Source organism: Culex quinquefasciatus, chromosome 2, assembly GCF_015732765.1.
Source record: "Culex quinquefasciatus strain JHB chromosome 2, VPISU_Cqui_1.0_pri_paternal, whole genome shotgun sequence".
Taxonomy (NCBI): domain Eukaryota; kingdom Metazoa; phylum Arthropoda; class Insecta; order Diptera; family Culicidae; genus Culex; species Culex quinquefasciatus.
Window position 1 is genome coordinate 149,806,799 of NC_051862.1, and position 22,181 is coordinate 149,828,979.

The window sequence follows — 22,181 nt, forward strand, 5'->3', positions numbered from 1 at the left end:
AAAAATTCCGAGCTTCACTTGAATTTTGAATATTTAAATTGATGTAAGTGCGACAACTGGCCAGAGGGATTTCAGGTCAGAACGTGTTTGACAAACGTTCAGGCCCGACTACCGAAAAATTTGTAGTTGTTACTCGGGACCTTGGCAACCAAAATCAACCAAACTTCGGGACAATACACAGAATGGTCAACCAAACAAAACGTGTTTGGCTCTTTTTTTCGTTTATTCAAGGCCAAACATTAAAACGCGTTTTTCTCAGAACGGCAAAGAGCGACAAACGACAAGATAACACAACAACGTCGATTTGATACATTGGTCATTTCGCAAAAAAAAATGCATTTAGTTGAAAATCAAAATACAGTCCAGACTCGATTATCCGAAGGCCTTGTCAAAAGTTCATTTCGGATAGTCGAATAATAAAAAAAAAATAGTCGTCTTTTTGTTTGGCTGTCGAGTCCCTAAACTACATTAAAGTGATTTAGTAAATCTAAAATGTCAGTGATGAAATATTCAAAAAATGCATTTTGTAATTCAATAATCAACTATTTAGATTTGATTGAAAGGGTTGGTCGCAAAACTCGAATTGGACGTAAAAAAAAAATTGTTCATAGCCTTCATCCAGCTAAAATTGATAAAGACAAATCAGTTCAGTTAAACAACATCTGGAACAAACTGAATCCTGCGCATCGAGTCCTCGCATAAAGCTATCGTGCTGTTCAATCCTTACCACGTAGATACCGTTTTGGAAAATTGTCCTTTGCTGAAAATCGCTGCTACAAAAGAAAAATCTTTTTTTTATGGAACGTGGATGATCTCAATATCCCGCACTCTTGAAGCGTCCGCGTGGTTTATGGATGGCCTTCTACGGTTTTAATCTTAAAAAACACGTAGGAGAATTTAATAAAAAAAAACGTCATACTTTTATAAAAAAAAATCCCAAAATAACAATTTCGTTTATATAAAGGTATTCGGGAAAATTGATTTTTCGGTGAAGTAACCATTCGGGTCTATGTAAATTCGGGAAAACGACAGTTCGGTAAAATGGCCATTCAGGTAAATGACATTCGGGGATATGGAATTTTCGGGAAAATGATTTTCGGGGATGTGGAATTTTCGGGAAAATGATTTTCGGGGAAGTCGCACTTTCGGGGAAATGATATTCGGGGATGTGGAATTTTCGGGGAAATGATTTTCGGGGATATGGGATTCGGGAAAGTGGGATTCGGGGATAAGGGATAAAACCATTTTCTTGAAGTTGTATGTTTTTACAAGCAGCCAACGCATTCATTGAACCTAACACTTAATTTGACCATTATAGTTGCTATTTTATACCATTCTGTTGCAAAATATTAACCAAAACCAGGATCAGAAAAATTTTCGATAGATTTCCCGGGAAATTTGTTGAAAATTTACCGTTTCCCGGGAATTTTGTAACCCCGGAAAATTGGAAGCTCTAGCTTTAACAATAAAACACTCTTTTTCGAATTACAACATATCCTTTTTATCTAGCATAATTAAATTTCTGATAATCTGATGTTTGAAAAAGATCATCTTTTGAAAAGGTTCATTTCAATATGTACAAAAATCATTAAGATAAGTAGCAAAATGTTACAAGATAAAAAAAGGTTACTTTCCGCATGTCAAAATAACCAGGCGAAGTTTAAATTCTAAAGGATAAAAGTATCAAATTGAATGAAAATTTATTTTTTTAAGTTGATATTATAAGAAGGGAATTTATTATAAAAGATGATTGTGTTGAAAAGTGTGAAAAGGGTATTTTATTTAGAGACTACTTGTTTTCAGAATCATAAATTCCGGTCTAAGATACGGATATTTTAATTTTTTAGATACCATTTTGCAATTAGGCAGTTTGAAAATTTGTTTAAAAATTTGTATGGACAAACCAATGACGCAAAATGCCTCCTAAACTTAAGGCAATTGAAATAATAATAAGATAATCGATGACATTTTTTGTTTTCGAGAAAAGCTCAAATAGGCTTGAAAAGTTGCGTTCTCTTTTAAGAATTTAAACTCAATTCAATTAAACTTTTCTAAGCTGTCTAAGCTTGGTCTAAGCTATCTCAACTTTTGAACGATTGGCCCGAATTTAAAAGTTACCCCGACTTTCACAGTAAACTAACACCCTTGACTCCAAAACCCGGTACATTCCGAAGGGCACTCTTTTCCGCTGACGTAATCAGATTACGTCCTTGCCATTAACGCAAGCAAAAACTTATTTAATTGCGCGCAGCCCGTTCCTCGGATTTCCCCTTCTATTCCCCCCGCAGGATGCTGCTCCAGAAAGGGAAAATTGCTGTTCAGGAAATTCGCGCGCAGCAGCACCAAATAGTCGGAAGGATTGACGCGGACAGGACCAAGCAGGGGAGGGAGAAAAAGGACCAACTAAAGATTCAAAAAAAAGAGAGAGAGAAAAGAAAGGAAAAAGCCAGGCAGCAACAACCAACTAAAATCGTACGATTGCGTCATGAAATGAAACTACGCGACTGCGGCAGACTTTCGGCACACTTCTTGTTCTTCGGATGATGACGTCAAAGTTCCTGTACCGGTATCGGCAGCGGCATGCAATGCAACCCCCCCGATTTTCCTTTAGTTTGGTTGATGATGATGGAATGCGCTCTCTTCTGAATCTACCATCGAAAAGCACATTTAGGGCTTCGAGTTGCATCTCGAAATTCCAGCGATTTCAGGGGGAGAGGTTAAATTTCGTTTGGATTGAAGACTTTGGCAGGGGTTTTTTTTTATCAGCTAGTTCTTATCTATTTTAGGCCAGATTGGTTGGATATCTTACTCGTAGGTGGTTAGTAACAGAGTTAGTCACCCTTGCGCGCTGTACATCGCGATATTTACACAGGTTTTTGCGCAAAAATGAGTTGTTTTTGTGGGTTGTGAGCGTTTCGTTACTGAGAGATTAGAGCGAACTGTTTTTGTGTTTGGTAAACCGACTGTGGTTTAATTAGCTCCAGGTGTGGGCGAGTTTTGTTTGGTTGGGGTTAAGAGAGTACATGGATTTACACACACAAAAAAGACCTAAGGTATTGATGGTAGTAATAAAGTGAAGGTGGAAAGTTATTCAGTCCATCGATGTGAGAAAAAGAGGGGGTGGAAAATAAAATTAGGAAAACTGAAAAGTAAAGAATCTTGAGCGAGGGAGGGACTTTATCACTACTATTTTTTAAATTATTTGTTTGGGTCATTCCACATAACGACTTGACTTTTCATTCACAAAAAAGCCTTTTTTAAGCTAAATAAAACTTTGTACACACGTTTCATAAGTTCCAAAAAATAATGTATAATTCATTGTTTTTTTTTCAGCTTGACTTTGTTATGGTCATTTTCGGAAGCTAATAAGTTTTAAGCAAAAAATCCTAAAAATATGGTGTCTTCGGGATAGCTTTTCCAAATCGAATGAAGGTCTTAGTTCCAAGAATTGGTAATAATTGGATAGTTATTGCGTCTTCCACAGGTTAACAATGATTCAACCAGTTTTTAATTATTTGAAATTTCAATGAAACTGCAATGTAAATACAGCAATTCCCCACGAAAACAGCATGATTCGAAAAAAAAGTTTTCCGATCGGGCTCAAAATTTTTCTGGGGAATCCTTGGCCGAAATAATTAGACCCGTATTTTTTTGTTTGGCCATTGGGGTGACCTACGCCGTGTTAGGGTGGTTCGAAAAATGGCAATTTTCGTCGATTTTCGCAAAAACCACTTTTTTCAAAAAATCCTATCTCCACGCCATTTCATCCGATTTTAGCTGTCCTAGACGCAAAAGAAAGGTGATTAGTTTGACTATTTGGGAAAAATAGTAAGAAGTTTCGAAAATCTAGCTTAACATTTGAAAAGGTCGTATGAAAACTTAAAATGCTGTTTTGAAGGTCTCGGGACCAAAGAGCCTATGTCTGAAAATATTATTATCGAATTCCTCGGAAAATTTCACATAACATATCAAAAATGGTGAAGTTATGTTTTTGATACTCTGAGATACGATTTTTTGAAAATAAAAACTGGATTTTTCGACGCGCCACGCGCAAAAATGGGAAAATTACGTCTTTTAATTACGAAAATTTTGGTACCCTAACATGTATAGGTCATTGCTGAAATTTTAAAGTTATCGCAGTTTCAGTGAAAAAAGTCGATTTTTCCCGTTTTTGTCATTTTCCCATTTTTGCGCGTGGCGCGTCGAAAAATCTAGTTTTTATTTTCAAAAAATCGTATCTCACAGTATCGATGACATAACTTCACCATTTTTGATATGTAATGTGAAATTTTCCGAGGAATCCGATAAAAATATTTTCAGACATAGGCTCTTTGGTCCCGAGACCTTCAAAACAGCATTTTAAGTTTTCATATGACCTTTTCAAATGTTAAGCTAGATTTTTAAAACTTCTTACTATTTTTCTCAAATTGCCAAACTAATCACCTTTCTTTTGCGTCTAGGACAGCTAAAATCGGATGAAATGGCGCGGAGATAGGATTTTTTGAAAAAAGTGGTTTTTGCGAAAATCGACGAAAATTGCCATTTTTTGAACTTCCTAACACGGCGTAGGTCACCCTAATGGCCAAACAAAAAAATACGGGTCTAATTATTTCGGCCAAGGATCCCCCAGAAAAATTTTGAGCCCGATCGGAGAACTTTTTTTTCGAATCATGCTGATTTCGTGGCGAATTGCTGAATAACAGCATTTTTTTTACCAAAAAAAAATTGTTCAATACTAATAGGATATTTCGGAAACTACTGATTGAAAAAAAAAACAACTGTGATGGTGAGCAAATCACGTTACAATTTTATTTTCAAAATCGAGATGTTGATTCTATGGCCAACAATTTCAACTTTACTTTTTTATTTTAATTTTTTGTTGTGATTTTTTTTTACCCTTTGGAAATGTTAATCGTTAATTTGAAATCTGAAAACATATTTTCGTGATACTGAGCAGATTTTAAAAAGGTGCGTAATGTTGGAAGTTCAGCCTCTTAGAAGGATACTTTTAATTGCAAAACCTTCAACATGTTCTTTTCAAAGGGATTTTTTTTTAAAGTACGATTAAATAATTGACATTGAAAATCGGAGCATAAGTTCAACTTTATTTTGTTTTTAAATGGCTGTATTTCAGGAACGAAAAGACATATCTTCAATGTCTTTTAGACGATTTTATACGATTTTTTGCATTTTTCAATAACATTTTTTCAGAAATCCGCCCCACATAGGGAATTTTTTTTTAAGTCGAAAAACTAATATTTATATTTTCAATTAAACTTTAAGTGGCTTTATCTTGAAAATGCCGCACATTATCAGAATTACTGTAAGTTACTTTTTGTTTGCTACTTCCAAATATGAAGTTAAAAATTTGCTTGAAAATCTATTATTATTGAAAAAGTCTCGGCAAACACTAGGCCGCATATGTTTGTCCATACATCTCTATGGCTCAAAAGATGCGTTCAAAATATACGGATTTTGGATGTTTAATGATAATAACTAAAATTTACCGAAGACACCAGATCGATTAGAAAAATCATTCCCAAGATACAGATTTCCGAATATATACAAACCACTTTTAAAGGATAGCTGAAAAAAATATGAAGAGTTGTATGGGCTAACTAATAATTAAAAATGGTTCCTTTGGTCATAAAGTATTCCCTTGTAAAATTATTGCCAGAAACAACAACAACAAAAAGTCTTGAAATTTTGATTTGAGGTTTTTTATTTTGTTCTAAAAAGAACTATTTCCATAAAAACGGCATCATTGAGAGCATTTCACAATCTACAAATACAGCCATCCCACATATTCGGAACGGTTTCCAGATCGGCCATTGTTCAAAAAATCATAGTAAATCGATAATTGAACTTAATTATTCGCTTTTACCTTCATTTGAACGCTTTTCTTGCGATCTTTCGAATGCTGTATTGAACATCTGCAAATTTTAACTTTTATATGAAGTTTTTGAAGAATTACTTTGACCCTTGAAATCCACAAATTCGGAACACTTTTTTCTTACGAATGTAAACAAACTTTGGATCTCTCCAGGAGTACATATTTCTTACCAAATAATGACTTCTCACACTGAAACCAATGAAACTCTAGCTTACTGATGTTTTATACATCTTGCTATTTCACTAGTAAAAGTAGTACTTTTTGAACAAAAAACTTCATTCCACGACTATTTTGTCCAGAGCAGCAAAACACTGCTACCAAATGGCCTGTTTCCTAATTGTGGGATGTTATTGTGCCTCCCACAATTGTGGAACACCTGAATTTAACTGAAACTTTCACAAAAAAGCTATCAACTTTTTTTGTGAAAGTTTCAGTTAAATTCAGGTGTTCCACAATTGTGGGAGGCACAATAACATCCCACAATTAGGAAACAGGCCATTTGGTAGCAGTGTTTTGCTGCTCTGGACAAAATAGTCGTGGAATGAAGTTTTTTGTTCAAAAAGTACTACTTTTACTAGTGAAATAGCAAGATAATGTCCAAATGAAGGTTCTAAAATAGTAAGGTCGACAGAAAAGCTACTTTTGGCATGCTATTGACAAATTATCAAAAAAGTGTTCCGAATTTGTGGGTGTTCCGAATATGTGGGATGACTGTACCTAAGACAAAAGAATCTTCAAAGAGTAAGTCTAATGCAAAATTTGTTGAATTTTCCGAAAAAATCAATGTTGAATGCAAACGTTTGGCTATTCAAAAAAAGCCAATATAACTTTATTAATGAACTTTTTCGTTGAAATTGTGATAACTTCCGATGGGTGCAAGCAAACCTTGCTCTACAACTTTGAAGAACATTGTTGCACTATAAAAAGTAACCACGTAAAGTTAAAAAATGACATGATTTTTTATTTCTAACGGTTGAGTAACCAGAAAAGCAGACCACACAGATGTTAGAAGTATACAATATTAGAATTTTCTTTGCCAAAAATAAAAATTATTTGAAAAGATAGAGAAAAATGCAGACGCTAAGTGGCTTCTTGAAATATAGAGAACGTGTGTACAAAGATTTAATCGATTGGCATCGTATTTAATTTGAAATCATAGTTGAAAATGCAATGACCCAGGAAAAAAAACTTTTTCAGCGAACGCAAAATTCAACAAGGGAGTTCACCAAAACACTGCTTCACTTTCCAAAGTAATCACAATGAAAACGACCTCCAAACGCACGCACTCTGACGGTGCTGGCACACGACTACTATCTGGCCTAGATTTGATATCACACTGAGTACTGGCGCACACTTGGCGAAGGAAACAGCTGCGTCGCGGCGCCCGCTGCATTATTGCATTGTTTGGATGAAAGTTTAGTATGATGGGCTAGCGTGGAGCAAACTTTATGAACAATTCGACGAAGCACTGTTAACACTAGCCTAGCAAGAATTGGTTCAAACAAGAAGAATTCAACCAAAACTAACTTAGAAAATCGGTGGAAAAGTAATTGAAAACAGTGTTTTACAATAAGAAATAAACGGGGGAGACAAAACCAATAACAAGAACAGAGAATCAAACTTGGAACGAAATATCAATTTGCACAGTGTTCTAAGAAGAGAGAGGAGAAGAGATAAAGAAACTGGGGGATTCCAAAGTGACACACAACAAGTGGCGTTCGTTGTTGTTGCTGTCGTGTTGGAGCTGTGCAAGTGGCAAGTTTGGAGGGTGGACCGACTTACCTTTGATGTCCGGAGTCGCCCTCGGAGCTTTGCCGCGAGTGCTGACTGTGGGAGAAACTGCTGTAACCGGATCCTTTGGACATCTGAGGGTGGAAAAAAAAAGTTACGTCAAGATGAGTTGGACGCATTGTTGAGATTCTTTTTGCCAATCTCCGACGTACTTGACTAGTGTTGCTGGAGTTGCGCGAATGGCCCAGCTCGATGCCGCCGGGCACCGTCCCCGTTGCTGTGGAGTTGGCCGCCCCAACCTGGCTCGCCCCGCTACTGCTGCTGCACTGCGAGTTGCTGCTGTTGGTGGCCGCCAGCGCCAACGATGGAAGCGTTGCCTGGGACGTCGTCGAGTCCAGCATGGACGATGGCGGTTCGGAAGATTCGGAGATACCGGAATCGGTCACTGGGAAGGACATTTCCAGGTCCATCGATTGCTGATAATCTGCGAAAAAGAGGCACAAACAATCAGTTGAATATTAGTCATACTCCCAGAAGGTTCAACACATACCGGCGGTGGCAAACAGGGGAGGTCCTTTCTTCTTCGGTAGCGAGTCAAACCCGGACGAGCCGGACGCTATCGAGGAGTCATCTTTGGTGGAGATGCGGTTGGCGGCGGATGGTGCCGTGGCTGCTGTGGCCGCTGTCGCTACCACCACAACTCCGGTGGGTGGCACGACCGCCGCGGGGGGACCACCACCGACTACGGCGGCGGTGGGCGCCGGAAGGCCTCCCAGCCCGCCGAGGTTCTCCTGCGGCGGGATGGCTTTCGACTTGGGGCTCGGCGAAGGACTGGAAATAGAAAAAGATTTCTCAACGTTAAATCAAATTATTTTTAATTCTATTATCCATTCCAATTTCAACACCATTTTCAATTCCAGTTTGAATTCCAATTTTAATTCCGTTTCAATTCCATTCTTATTACCATTTTCAATTCCACTTTTAATTCCATTTTCAATTGCATTTTCAATTCCATTTTCAATTCCATTTTCAATTCCATTTTCAATTCCATTTCTAATTCCATTTTCAATTCCATTTTCAATTCCATTTTCAATTCCATTTTTAATTCCATTTTCAATTCCGTTTTCAATTCCATTTTCAATTCCATTTTCAATTCAATTTTCAATTCCATTTTCAATTCCATTTTCAATTCCATTTTCTAATCCATTTTCAATTCTATTTTCAATTCCATTTACAATTCCATTTTCAATTCCATTTTCAATTTTCTATTCCATTTTCTAATCCGTTTTCTAATCCATTTTCAATTCCATTTTCAATTCTATTTTCAATTCCATTTTCAATTCCATTTTCAATTCCATTTTCAATTCCAATTTCATTTCCATTTTCATTTCCATTTTCAATTCCATTTTCAATTTCATTTTCAATTTCATTTTCAATTCCATTTTCAATTCCATTTTCAATTCCATTTTGAATTCCATTTTCAATTCCATTTTCAATTCCATTTTTAATTCCATTTTCAATTCCGTTTTCAATTCCATTTTCAATTCCATTTTCAATTCAATTTTCAATTCCATTTTCAATTCCATTTTCTAATCCATTTTTAATTCTATTTTCAATTCCATTTACAATTCCATTTTCAATTCCATTTTCAATTCCATTTTCAATTCCATTTTCAATTCCATTTTCAATTCCATTTTCAATTCCATTTTCAATTCCATTTTCAATTCCATTTTCAATTCCATTTTCAATTCCATTTTCAATTCCATTTTCAATTCCATTTTCAATTCCATTTTCAATTCCATTTTCAATTCCATTTTCAATTCCATTTTCAATTCCATGTTCAATTCCTTTTTACAATTCCATTTTCAATTCCAATTTCAATTTCTTTTTCAATTTTATATTCAATTCCATTTCAACTCCATTTTCAATTCCATTTTCAATTCCATTTTCAATTCCATTTTCAATTCCATATTCAATTCCATTTTCAATTCCATTTTCAATTCAATTTTCAATTCCATGTTCAATTCCTTTTTACAATTCCATTTTCAATTCCATATTCAATTCCATTTTCAATTCCATGTTCAATTACATGTTCAATTCCATTTTCAATTCCATATTCAATTCCATATTCAATTCCATATTCAATTCCATTTTCAATTCCATTTTCAATAACATGTTCAATTCCTTTTACAATTCCATTTTCAATTCCATATTCAATTTCATTTTTAATTCCATGTTCAATTCCATGTTCAATTTCATTTTCAATACCATATTCAATTCCATTTTCAATTCCATTTTCAATTCCATTTTCAATTCCATTTCAATTCCATTTCAATTCCATTTCAATTCCATTTTCAATTCCATTTTCAATTCCATTTTCAATTCCATTTTCATTTCCATTTTCAATTCCATTTTAAATTCCATTTTCAATTCCATTTTCTAATCCATTTTCAATTCTATTTTCAATTCCATTTTCAATTCCATTTTCAATTCCATTTTCAATTCCATTTTCAATTCCATTTTCAATTCCATTTTCAATTCCATTTTCAATTCCATTTTCAATTCCATTTTCAATTCCATTTTCAATTCCATTTTCAATTCCATTTTCAATTCCATTTTCAATTCCATTTTCAATTCCATTTTCAATTCCATTTTCAATTCCATTTTCAATTCCGTTTTCAATTCCATTTTCAATTCCATTTTCAATTCAATTTTCAATTCCATTTTCAATTCCATTTTCAATTCCATTTTCAATTCCATTTTCAATTCCATTTTCAATTCCATTTTCAATTCCATTTTCAATTCCATTTTCAATTCCATTTTCAATTCCATTTTCAATTCCATTTTCAATCCCATTTTCAATTCCATTTTCTAATCCATTTTCAATTCTATTTTCAATTCCATTTTCAATTCCATTTTCCATTCAATTTTCAATTCCATTTTCAATTCCATTTTCAATTCCATTTTCAATTCCATTTTCAATTCCATTTTCAATTCCATTTTCAATTCCATTTTCAATTCCATTTTCAATTCCATTTTCAATTCCATTTTCAATTCCATTTTCAATTCCATTTTCAATTCCATTTTCTAATCCATTTTCAATTCCATTTTCAATTCCATTTTCAATTCCATTTTCAATTCCATTTTCAATTCCATTTTCAATTCCATTTTCAATTCCATTTTCAATCCCATTTTCAATTCCATTTTCTAATCCATTTTCAATTCTATTTTCAATTCCATTTTCAATTCCATTTTCCATTCAATTTTCAATTCCATTTTCAATTCCATTTTCAATTCCATTTTCAATTCCATTTTCAATTCCATTTTCAATTCCATTTTCAATTCCGTTTTCAATTCCATTTTCAATTCCATTTTCAATTCCATTTTCAATTCCATTTTCAATTCCATTTTCAATTCCATTTTCAATTCCATTTTCAATTCCATTTTCAATTCCATTTTCAATTCCATTTTCAATTCATTTTCAATTCCATTTTCAATTCCATTTTCAATTCCATTTTCAATTCCATTTTCAATTCCATTTTCAATTCCATTTTCAATTCCATTTTCAATTCCATTTTCAATTCCATTTTCAATTCCATTTTAAATTCCATATTCAATTCAAATAGATTGACCTCAGCAAAAAAATAAAAAAATACTCACACTTTGAACAGAATATCACCCTGGATCATGTGCATCCGTATCGACACGTTCAGCATGGAGTTGTCCTGCCGGTGCCGGGTGTCGTACCCCTCGAGCAGGCACTTTCGGGACGTCAACCCCGAGCCGGCAAATTCTGCCAGGTTCAGATCGATGAATCCCAGTTTCTGCAAAGCGAAACAAGTGTTTTAGCTGACAAAATTTCTATTTTTCACAAAGAACCTTACCTGATAACTCCGACCACCCTTGATCTCCTTCCGGATTGAGATCCGGACCGTGCACGGGTCCAGCACTCCGGTCGACGCGTTCGACGTCATCTTGCAGGGAAACTCGAACTTTTGGCCCCATTTGACGGTGTGGTTTTTCACCTCCTCCCTGTGTGCGAAGAAAACGAAAACGAAAGTTGCATTAGACTAGTTTACTTTTAACTTACTAATACGATGGCTAGTCTCTGCCCTATCGGGCTAAACCGGGTCCATTTAATATGATGTTGTAATGCAAGCAGCGCTTGGGACCAAAAGTGAAATCTCAATGGGATGCACCTGCCAGCCGGCAATCGGTGGGGTTGAAAGCACGTGCTATTAGAAAACCCACCGTGCTGGTGTGCACGCGAAGAAATTTCTGCAACAAACTCCTGCGCAAAACCGCCTCATCAGTGCATGACTTGATGCGGCGAAAGAGTCAATGGGCCAAGCGAATCGCGTTGCGAATGCGGTTCAAGTCTTTTTCGAGAGAAACCGCACCGCAGATATTACCGAGTGGATTGTAAATTATGGTTGGAACCACTCTCCTTATTCAATAAAAATAAAGTTTTCTTCAGGGCTTCACAAAAGCAAGTGACCCAGTAGCCCAATCACCTAATGATCGGCGCTTTCCTCGTTAAACTCACTCAAAGCTGACAGGCATTTGAATTAGCAGCACCGACTCTCGTGTGCCAGAGAGCCCACTGCAAAAGGAAAGAAACAATTATGCAACAGCTTTTAACCGATGTGCAACTTTTCCAATTCGATGAGCAGCAGCAGGAGCATCATCTTCAAGATGCAGTTGCAGTGATGATGTGCTCGGAGAATATGTGAGTTCAAGAGGGCTTACGAAGAGAGAGTGCTAACTGGGGTGCACTTGGGAAAGTGCTTGAGGCACGAGGCTGCATGGTACTGGAGCAACATTAGTAGGCAACCTCTGTTGGTTCATATCCAGAGTTTTGTATGATTCAATAGGCTATGAAGTTTCATATAGTTCAAGGACCTTTCATTGGAAAATATTTACATTGGCATAACATGACTAATATAAAAATTATTATAAATTGAAATCGAAATAGTAGTTTATACCACTAGATGCAAAAAAAAAAGATTTTTCAGCATTAATCGGGGTTTACCGACTAACAGGATTTTTTCCTGGATTTTTTTAACATGGAACATTTTTTTATTAAACCTAAGTATAAAATAATCTTTGGAAAATAGTTTAACATAAGATGGTAAAACAATATATGATAAGATGGTAAAACAATATATTCAATTTTATTAACCAAGCATTGTTTCCTGCTCAATTTATCAAATGAAGAATCAAATCAAAATGTATTATCAACCTAAGCGTTTTTTGCATAAAAAGTAACATGGCCAGCAGAACTCATTATCAAGCTTTGCTAACTTTGAAAGAATCCTGTAAATTTAAAATATTGTACTATTGCATTATTTATTGACATTAAAATCAATATGATCAACACGTTTTGATATTAATTTAATGTTGAAAGTTTTTTAAACAACCAAATGTTTCTAAATGTCTTTAACTCCAAATATTAGGGACATTTCAAAATTTAAATTAAATAGGGAAAATCGTCGTATGTTAGGCAGGTTAAGCACTCGCACGGTGCTCAAAATACCGATATTATGAAAAAAAAATGCAATCCGAGATTTTGGTGTCTATAGATTCCTTACACCATAACGCACCTCTGAGCAAAAATTGAAAACATTCGCTGATGTAGTTTTCGAGATACAGCCATTTTAAAATGTTATTTCCGATTTTTCTAAGAATATCACTAAATCAATACAGTTTCACTTTAAAGAATATGCATGTAATGATAATGATGGATTTTGCTTTATATTAGAGCGTCCAATTTCCCGAGGTTACAAAATTCCCGGGAAATTCCGGGAATTCCCGGGAAATTTGAAATTTAACGAAAATTATTCTAATCCTGTTTCTGATTAATCTTTTGCAATGAAATTGTATAGAAAAGCAACTTTAATGGTCAAAATGAGTGTGCAACTTTGAGAAAACACAAGAAATGTCTTACTTTTAAATTTTCAAATCGTCTCAAATGAAAGAAAATATTGTTATTATTTTTGTTGAGAAGAATTTTTTTAAACCAAAGTGTTTTGACAGTGAAAATCTATGCTCCAAAACTGTAAAATTGCTTTTAAATTTGTCTTAGTGACCACAAAGTTAAAATTAAAAAACCAAAAAATTCAACTTTTGATTAAATAAATAATCATTGAATTTACCTTAAAAATCTAATTTCTAGCGCTTTTTAACTTGAAACACTATTTTTTAACTTGAAAATTTGATACGAAGTTGTTTTTAATGGTTTTTCATGTTTTTTTTATATGATTTTAGTTATATGGTATTCAGCCTAATAAATCAATTAGATTAAAATAACTTTGAGTATTTAAAAGCGATTGAAATTCAATAATATTTTTTCATATATAACCCTCTTACGCCCTTGGTAGATCACGTGCTTCATACATTTATAACTTCAATATGTAATTTCTCGAATACTTAGTTCAAGGTAAAAAAAAAGTCAAAAAAATCTCAATGTTGATCTTGGCCGGAAGATGTAAATATCTTATTTTGAAATGATATTACAAAAATAACATTAAAAAAGCTTGTCATAAATAATATAATTTATATTCATTCCATAACAGCATGAGTTTTGTTGTCCAACATATGAGCAAATTAATATTCCTAGTGGTGAATGCTTCAGAAATAAATATTATCTGAATTAAATCTTGGCATGAAATTAACAGACAAACTGATTAGTTCAATATGAACAGCAGATGGAAATAAATAAAATCAAATCAGGTTCTCCAATTATTATTTTTTGTAAAATTTCAAAACATTGCTGCCAAAAATGTAGGGAAATGTATACTTCTGCTTGTATTTCGGGAATTCCCGGGAAATTTACAAATTTCCCGGGAAACGGGAAATATTTTTTTCGGGAAATCCCAGGAATTCCCGGGAAATTTTTTCCCGGGACGGGAAATTGGACGCTCTACTTTATATGACTGTCAAGTATCTCAGGACCAAGCTTTAGAAAGTTTGCCTAAGTTATTTTTGAGATACAGCCGTATTAAGATGCTATTTCCAATTTTTTCACGCGGATTATATAGATTTTCTTGGAAAAAATCGGAAATAATATTTTAAAATAGCTCTATCTCGAGAACTACGAGATTGTTTTATTTCCGACTTTTTATAAGAAAATTTATATAATCGGCGTGAAAAAGTTGGAAATAGCATTTTAATACGGCTGTATCTCAAAAACTACTTAAGCAAACCTTCTGAAACATGACTCAGAGATACTTGACAGTCATATAAAGCAAAATCCATCATTATCATTACATGCATATTCTTTGAAATGGTGAAAGTGTATTGATTTTATAGATTTTTCAGAAAAAGTCGGAAATAACATTTTAAAATGGCTGGCTCCTAATTTTATCAAATTTGATGATTACAACTAAATTATTCCCGGTTTGTCAGTAGAATTTCTTTAAACAAATTCTACCGGTAAAATCAAATTCCCTACTTTTTTCTGGATTTCCTAGTTTGTTCCAGAGGTGGCACCTGAGCTACACTGATTTTGAAATATTAATACATGCAATATTTATTTATATGCCTATGTATGAAAATTTATTAGGCCGCTGTAAACATTTTTTCTATAATTAGGCTCCTCCCCACTCCCTTCAATATTGGTTCGAAAAATCATGCTAAGTATCATTTGTCCTGAAAGATCTTTTCATTGCAAAAACTATCATTTTCTAAGCTATAAATTATTCTACAGAATTATATTGGCCTCTGAGGTCACAAAACTGCATACCGATCTTCATTCTTGCGTTTTCGCCAAAACACCAGCTGAATAGCATTGTATAATATCAATTCAAATCAAGAACCCACACTCCTTGATTGCATTGCATCTCGTTCCCCTCTTGAGCAATAAACACAGCCTTTTCAAATCAAGTCAAGGTTTCTCCCGGCAATATGGGGAGCTGCGTGTCGCGCAAATCCAAGCCAAGCTCGTCGCGAAACACTCCGAGTTGAACGAAAGCAAATTCCATCCAAATTGCCATCGAGCAGCGACGGTGCAAAGTCCATCCAGCTACCGGTTTCAGCAAGTAATTTCAAATTACGGGTCTCGCAGCGACGATAAGCCGGGCACCTAATCAGCTGTGGCTCAAGAGTTTGCCTTGTCACTTTGTGCGGTCGACTGCTGGCGCAAATAAAGGTTAAGGCCGAGCGATATTGGCAAGGAACTGGGCCCTGATATTGATACCCGAAACCCCCCGGCATTGTAGAATTCATGAAAGCAAATGGAAATATCACTATCAAAAGCAGAATTTTGTTATCAGCAGAAAGTGATTAAATTTGACAAATCATTTTTGCTGTCACTGGTCGGTTTTTGGTCGCATCGATTCGATTCAAGCCAAGCCGACAGTAGGGTACGTTATCCATTAGTGGACCCCTTTCCTATAGTGGACCCTCTGAAGGGTTTTTGATGAAAAATTCAATAAAATCACAATTTCAAGCGTGTTGTTGCCTATAAATCTTTTATTTGGCATGTTCAGCATCATTTAAATCAATGTTGACTGATATTGAATTGTCCTTTTTACCAAAATAAGTGTTTTGAGTTCGACATCTGAAATCAGCCATGGCCACTAGCATTTTCACAACAAAACTGCATTTATATTTTATGATTGAATTAACTATTCAATCATTTTTTGACTGATTATTTAATTTCAGCAAGTCGAAATAATGTAATTTTAAGGAACTTTACTGAAATGAAGCGAAGAACTGCTCATTTTCAAGCAAAAATTAGGGGGGTCCAATATAGGACAAACTTTTCCAAAATTAATTGGGTTAATTGGATACTAAAGCCCTATGTCAATTTTTATGTACAACGTTAAAAAACAGGATTAAAAACCATTTCTGATCACTTTTTTTTCATTTTAATGCAATTTTTTTTTTTGACAAGACAACATTTTTTCGATGGAATAACTATGGTCCCCTTGTAACGAGCTGTCAAGTAGGAGCTTTTCTGTCAAGAAGGACCTCGAGGTTAATTTTTTAAAATTGATTTAAAAATCCATTTTAAACTCTTTGTGGTCGTACAAAGGGTCATTGTACTCAGAAAAATAAGCTTTATCGCTGTAAACAGTAATATCAGCAATGTAAGCTTCATTTTAGGACCCAATTAAACCTTCAAAAATGAAGAAAACTTTGTATTTAAGCAAAAGTTTCTCTTATATTATTTTTATATTTACAGTGATTTTTGAAACGTTTTCTCTGGTCTTTTTCGGAAATAAATGTGTTTAAATGTCTGTTAGGTTTTTTGTTGTTTAAAGTTAAATTTGTTAACAAAACATATTTGTTTATGATGAAAAGTGAGCAAAATCCATCTTTTGTTCATAATATCTGTCATTAGACCTACACCATGCATCAAAACATCAAATATCGGTTAAATTTGGTATAAAAATAACAGTTTGCCTATAGTGGACCCGGGTCCACAACCGGATTATGGACCCGGGTCCACTATAGGAAAAGGGGGCCCACAACAGGCAAAAAAAAACTTTTTTTTCAAATGGCTATTTTTCTGCTCAAAAACAAATAAACTGATAAAACAAATAGTCAAAATTGTTCAAAAGACTTCAGTTTTCATTGTTTTGTACAAAGGGTTATGAAAAAGAGATTAAATTTTGAAAATTTGTGAAAAATGTGCTTCGGCTCTACTAGGGGGTCCACTAATGGTTAAAATACCCTACACTCTGGGTGTGTAGACTTCCCAAATTGGGTGGCAAATGAAACACATTATGCCGTGCCTTATCATACGGAATTAAGCTGGATTTTCTGTTAATCGCAACTTTTTGATTCAATGTTACTGTGTTGAATATCCGCTGGCGAAATGTCGAGGAAATTGCGAAATTAGCAGAGGGGGAAATACAAAGCTATTATTAGTTTCATTTCAATTTATTTTTTCCGAAATAATTTCTTATATGTTAGCAGGTAAGTTAGTGATCATATTGGACTACAATATTTTGAATTTGTCGTAAAGTATTTATCTTCACCCCAATCAAAATACACTGCTGTGCTCATATCCACACAAAAGGCCAAAATTCGATTTCCAAGAGAATAGAATTGTCCTACATTCGTCTCAAGATCTCACGTTAAATTACACGACTCATTTAGCTTTCAGCAACCGAATATCAACCGTCACCACATCCGCTTCCCATTGAATGTCCCAGGTTAATATCCTGACACGGTCGTCAAACGACATTTATCGGAAATTAATTTGAGTTGTTTTCATTCCTCCTCTTCTGCAATTAAGAGGCGGTAATTAAGTTGTACACCACCACCGTCATCCTCATCCTCACCGCCGTGCACGTGAACCATAACTAATGCATGCGCGCGTGGAAGTGACTACTGACCGATAAGCGGTGGGGTGCGGGGGCGTGGCCCAATCGTCACGTGTCCCATGTGGCCCCTGCCCGCCGCGGTCAACGATCGATTTTGGACATTTTGAGTGAGATAATCGTCGTTGGAGCGCGTAAACTTTCAATTATTCATCAATCAGCTGAAGCCGAAACAAGGCTGATGAATGCGATGAGAGGAGGGGACGGGGATGGAACTTGACGTTTGAAGTGCGTGTCAGTCACATGTGCGTGTGTGAGTGTGACAGCCAGGCCAGGCCAAATTGGTGATGGAGAAAGACTTTTACGTGACAGGATTATACGGGGTGTGCAGAGCTAGTTTTGAGTCGATTGAGTAATCCTCTAATAGAGGTGTGGAATGTTGGCGTTTTGGGGTGAAATTCAGTTTGGTGACCGATACACGCAAAAGGTTTCCGTGTGTGATGCAATATTTCAATCATTCGCTCGGTAAATAGGCAAAATAAAAATGGTTAACAATGTTAAAGAGAAATATCTGTTGTTTTTATAAAATTCTGAATTCTATAAGATCCCAGTAGAGGCTTTGCAACTTTTTGTGAACATTTCTGTTTATTTTCACTTTTATTCAAATTTATGCTATTCCTTTTACAAGCATTTAAAAACAATCCCAAATGCATTCTAATCAGTTCAGCTTAGTTCTTTTTTTTTTCTTACAGCGCTCTTTTGGGTCTGCTTAGTACTGCCAAAATTGATGAAATTTCAAGCGAAAACTCACGCAAAGTAGCATTTATAGAGATTTTTTCCTGGCATCACTGGCTCACTCCAACAGGCACTGCTGGTGGTGTTGGTGGCCACCCTTTGTTCTTCGTTTGCCTTCGCTACTTGCTCGGTTTTCTTCAGCCTTCGATTGAAGTGGGTCGTCAAAATTCAACCGTCAAACAACTTGGCACGTTTGTTTTTTTTATGGCGCTTGCTAATTATTTACATGTTTCGGGATTATTTTGCAAGTGAGTGACTAACTAATGTGCAAAAGAACATGTTGCCGGAAGTTGGAAGCAATTTCATATCTGAAGCGCTTTGAAAACGTTAGCGCAAGTGAAAAGATATTGATGGCGACTTTCATTAAGCAGTTAACCTCTCATCTTGCGTGTGGATGTGTGTGTCACCAAAATGATGAGAAATGGTCTCGCAAAATATAAATTATGATTAAAAGTGCATTAAATTTGCTCTTTTTGGCCAGTAAATGGCATAAATTTGCGTGCTTACTTGTGGCGGTGCTGTTGCTGGTAAGTGTATAGCCAAAATAGTATTTTGAGAGTTTTAATCGAGCATCAAACTCTTCATATGACGAAGATAGGTGTTTGATTAGAAAGGGTATATTTCCCCTACCATGGGATTTGAACACATTGTTCGTGGTTACCATTTTCACGAAAGCATGTTCACGATTTTGGTAACTTTTTTTTTTGTTTAATACTTTCAATGTACACATTTGGTCGGGAACCGTGGTGAAGGGGTGAGCGTGGTTGCCTCTCACCCAGTCGGCTTGGATTCGGTCCCAGACGATCCCGGTGGCATTTTTCGAGACAAGATTTTTCTGACCACGCCTTCCGTCGGACGGGGAAGTAAATGTTGGCCCCGGTCTAACCTTAGAAGGTTAGGTCTTTAGCTCAATCCAGGTGTAGGAGTCGTCTCGCTGGGTCCTGCCTCGGTGGAGTTGCTGGTAGGCAGTTGGACTAACAATCCAAAGGTCGTCAGTTCGAATCCCGGGGTGGATGGAAGCTAAGGTGTAAAAAAGGTTTGCAATTGCCTGAACAATTAAGCCTTCGGACACCTAGTTTCGAGTAGGATTCTCGCAATCGAGAACGGCAAGGCAATGCTGTAGAGCGAATAATTTGATTTTTTTTTTTAACAAATTTGGTCATTTAGAGAAACAACAACGGAGTTAAGTAGACGAGCACTATATTTATTCAAAAAAAAATTCTTTCTCCACCCCTCTCTCATTCGTTACTTCCAAATATGTACAAGCCAAAATTCAATTCATTTATGTGTGTTTTAGCAAAAATATTTTAATTTCGAAAAATATCTTGCAATTTATGACGCTAGTAGTTGATATAACCAATAGTGGCTGACAGTTTTATAGTTTTTTTCTTCGTTATTTTTGAAAAGCTGAGAAAATTCTCTATATTCTGCTTTTTTAAACTTTGTTGAAACCACCCTTAGTTGCTGAGATATTGCCATGCGAAGGTTAAAAACAGAAAAATTGATGTCTCACCCAAACAACCCATCATGATGCATCATTTTCTAATGTCGATATCTCAGCAATTAATGGTCCGATTTTCAATGTTAAAATATGAAAAAAATAGTAAAATTTTCCGATCTCTTCGAAAACAATATTTTGAAAAAAATTAAATCAAGATAAACATTTCAAAAGGGCCAAACATTTTATATTACGGACTTTTGAAATGTTAGTCTAGATTAAAAAAATAGCGACCAGTATTTCGATTTTTTGAAAAAAAAAATCAGTATTGAATCCAAAATTCATAACTCGGCCAAAGATTTTTTGCCCATTCTGGATATTTCTGAAAAGTTGGCATTTTATGTCCCCTATAACATATCAGAAAATGTAAAAAAAAATAAAAATAGTGTTTTTTTGCAAATCACGTTTTAGTGACAAAAAATGCATAGCATAGCATAGCATTGGTGTCTACCCATAGCTGCTACTTCGTTATTGACCAGGACCCCCAAACATTGCTCCGTGGACCACAGATGAAAAGTAGGAACCAATCATCACCCCTTCGCAATTTTCAAAGGTCCCTATCGTGTTGATCAATACCGACGCCGGTCACGACCAGAGGTAAGACACGGGGAAGTCGATGGGAATGTTAGTCCGATACTTGAGTGATGGGACCGCTAAATCGGCTGCGTCTCCGACAAAGTATCACATGAGTTTGAGGGGTTAGTAAGATGGGTATGAGGTCAGGATTCACTGTGGTAGGTGATGCGACCATAAGCAATTTGTTTATCGGTTGAAATTTTAAAAATCAGGCAGCCGGCTGCGGAAAGATAGCTATATAGGGATTTAAATATAGTATTAAATCGACCACGATTCTCTAGAAATTTTCGCCGACGTGCCTTCCGATCAAAGGTGATGTAGGAAGGGCTTCATTCATTAAAATTATTTTATATCATAAGCCTTAAAACATATTTGTCGACGTGCCTTCCGATCCTCGATGATATGGAAAGGACTTAATCCAGCAATACGACTTGCATATCTCAAAAAACAAAAATCGGATCGTTTCTATCGAAAACTATATTAAGAGAACAAAAAAAACTCATCGGCCAACGAACGCGCGAACTAAAAAAAAATGAAAAAAAGAAGAGGAAAATCAATCACCCCATGCACTCGAACAGCGACACAAAAGAGACGGAAAATAACACGAAAAACAGGACTGCGCGTCCCCACAGGCACCGCACTACTGATCAAGTTTTAGTGACAAAAAATTAAATAGAAAATCACCAAAAATTTTACCGTGTATAACTTTTTTCAGTTCAGTTCAGTTCAGTCCTTATCCATACCTAAAACTTTGCCGAAGACACCAAATCGAACAAAAAAATCCTTCAGAAGATACAGATTTTTGAATCATCACACATCATTTTTGTATGGACAGCTGCCAAATTTGTATGGAAAATTAAATTGACGAACTAATGATGCAAAATGGCTTATTTGGGCACACCGAAAGCACCAAAAAAGTTTCAGCCGGATTAAAAAATACAAAAAAAATCGAATGAACGAAATCTCAGAAAATTGCTCACGTACGTTATTCATTTTGAGTTTTGCCAGTTTGAATGAAATCGATAGATTATTTTATTTATTTTTGTAAGAATTCTTATTCTTCTTTTCCACACACAGTTAATGCGTGTTTTTTGACGTTTGCTGTGGCTGATTTCCTTTTGAAACACATGATTTTGAGACATTTATTAATTTTTAAGAGCGAGTCCACGAATATAGCATACCCTTTTGTATGGGACGTCATTTGCATCTCACCAATAAATAAGAATCAAAGATTTTATTAAACTTTAATTTTTAAAAAAGTTCCAGATGTCCCCTACAAGCTCCAGGTCGAATCGAGTTGATATCTGGATAAAACACTTTTTTATTTGAGTTTGAAAATTGTGCAATTTTTTTCACTTTACCACACATTTTGTTGCATTTTTTAAGCCCTTTTATATGCATTTACAATTTTGAAATG

The 22,181-nt window shown here is 35.3% G+C and overlaps 1 protein-coding gene across 7 annotated transcripts in view; it reads right to left on the reverse strand.

Moving 5' to 3' along the window:
- The window catches only part of LOC6032942, a 151,814-nt gene that overhangs the window by 35,922 nt on the left and 93,711 nt on the right, over nucleotides 1–22,181 (reverse strand). For all 7 annotated transcript variants that reach the window (XM_038257543.1, XM_038257542.1, XM_038257541.1 and 4 more), the window contains 5 exons: nucleotides 11,509–11,656; nucleotides 11,285–11,448; nucleotides 8,175–8,455; nucleotides 7,837–8,108; nucleotides 7,676–7,758 (listed from right to left, as the gene is read on the reverse strand). In XM_038257543.1, the coding sequence (XP_038113471.1) occupies nucleotides 7,676–7,758; nucleotides 7,837–8,108; nucleotides 8,175–8,455; nucleotides 11,285–11,448; nucleotides 11,509–11,656 (948 nt within the window). The remainder of the gene's footprint in view (nucleotides 1–7,675; nucleotides 7,759–7,836; nucleotides 8,109–8,174; nucleotides 8,456–11,284; nucleotides 11,449–11,508; nucleotides 11,657–22,181) is intronic.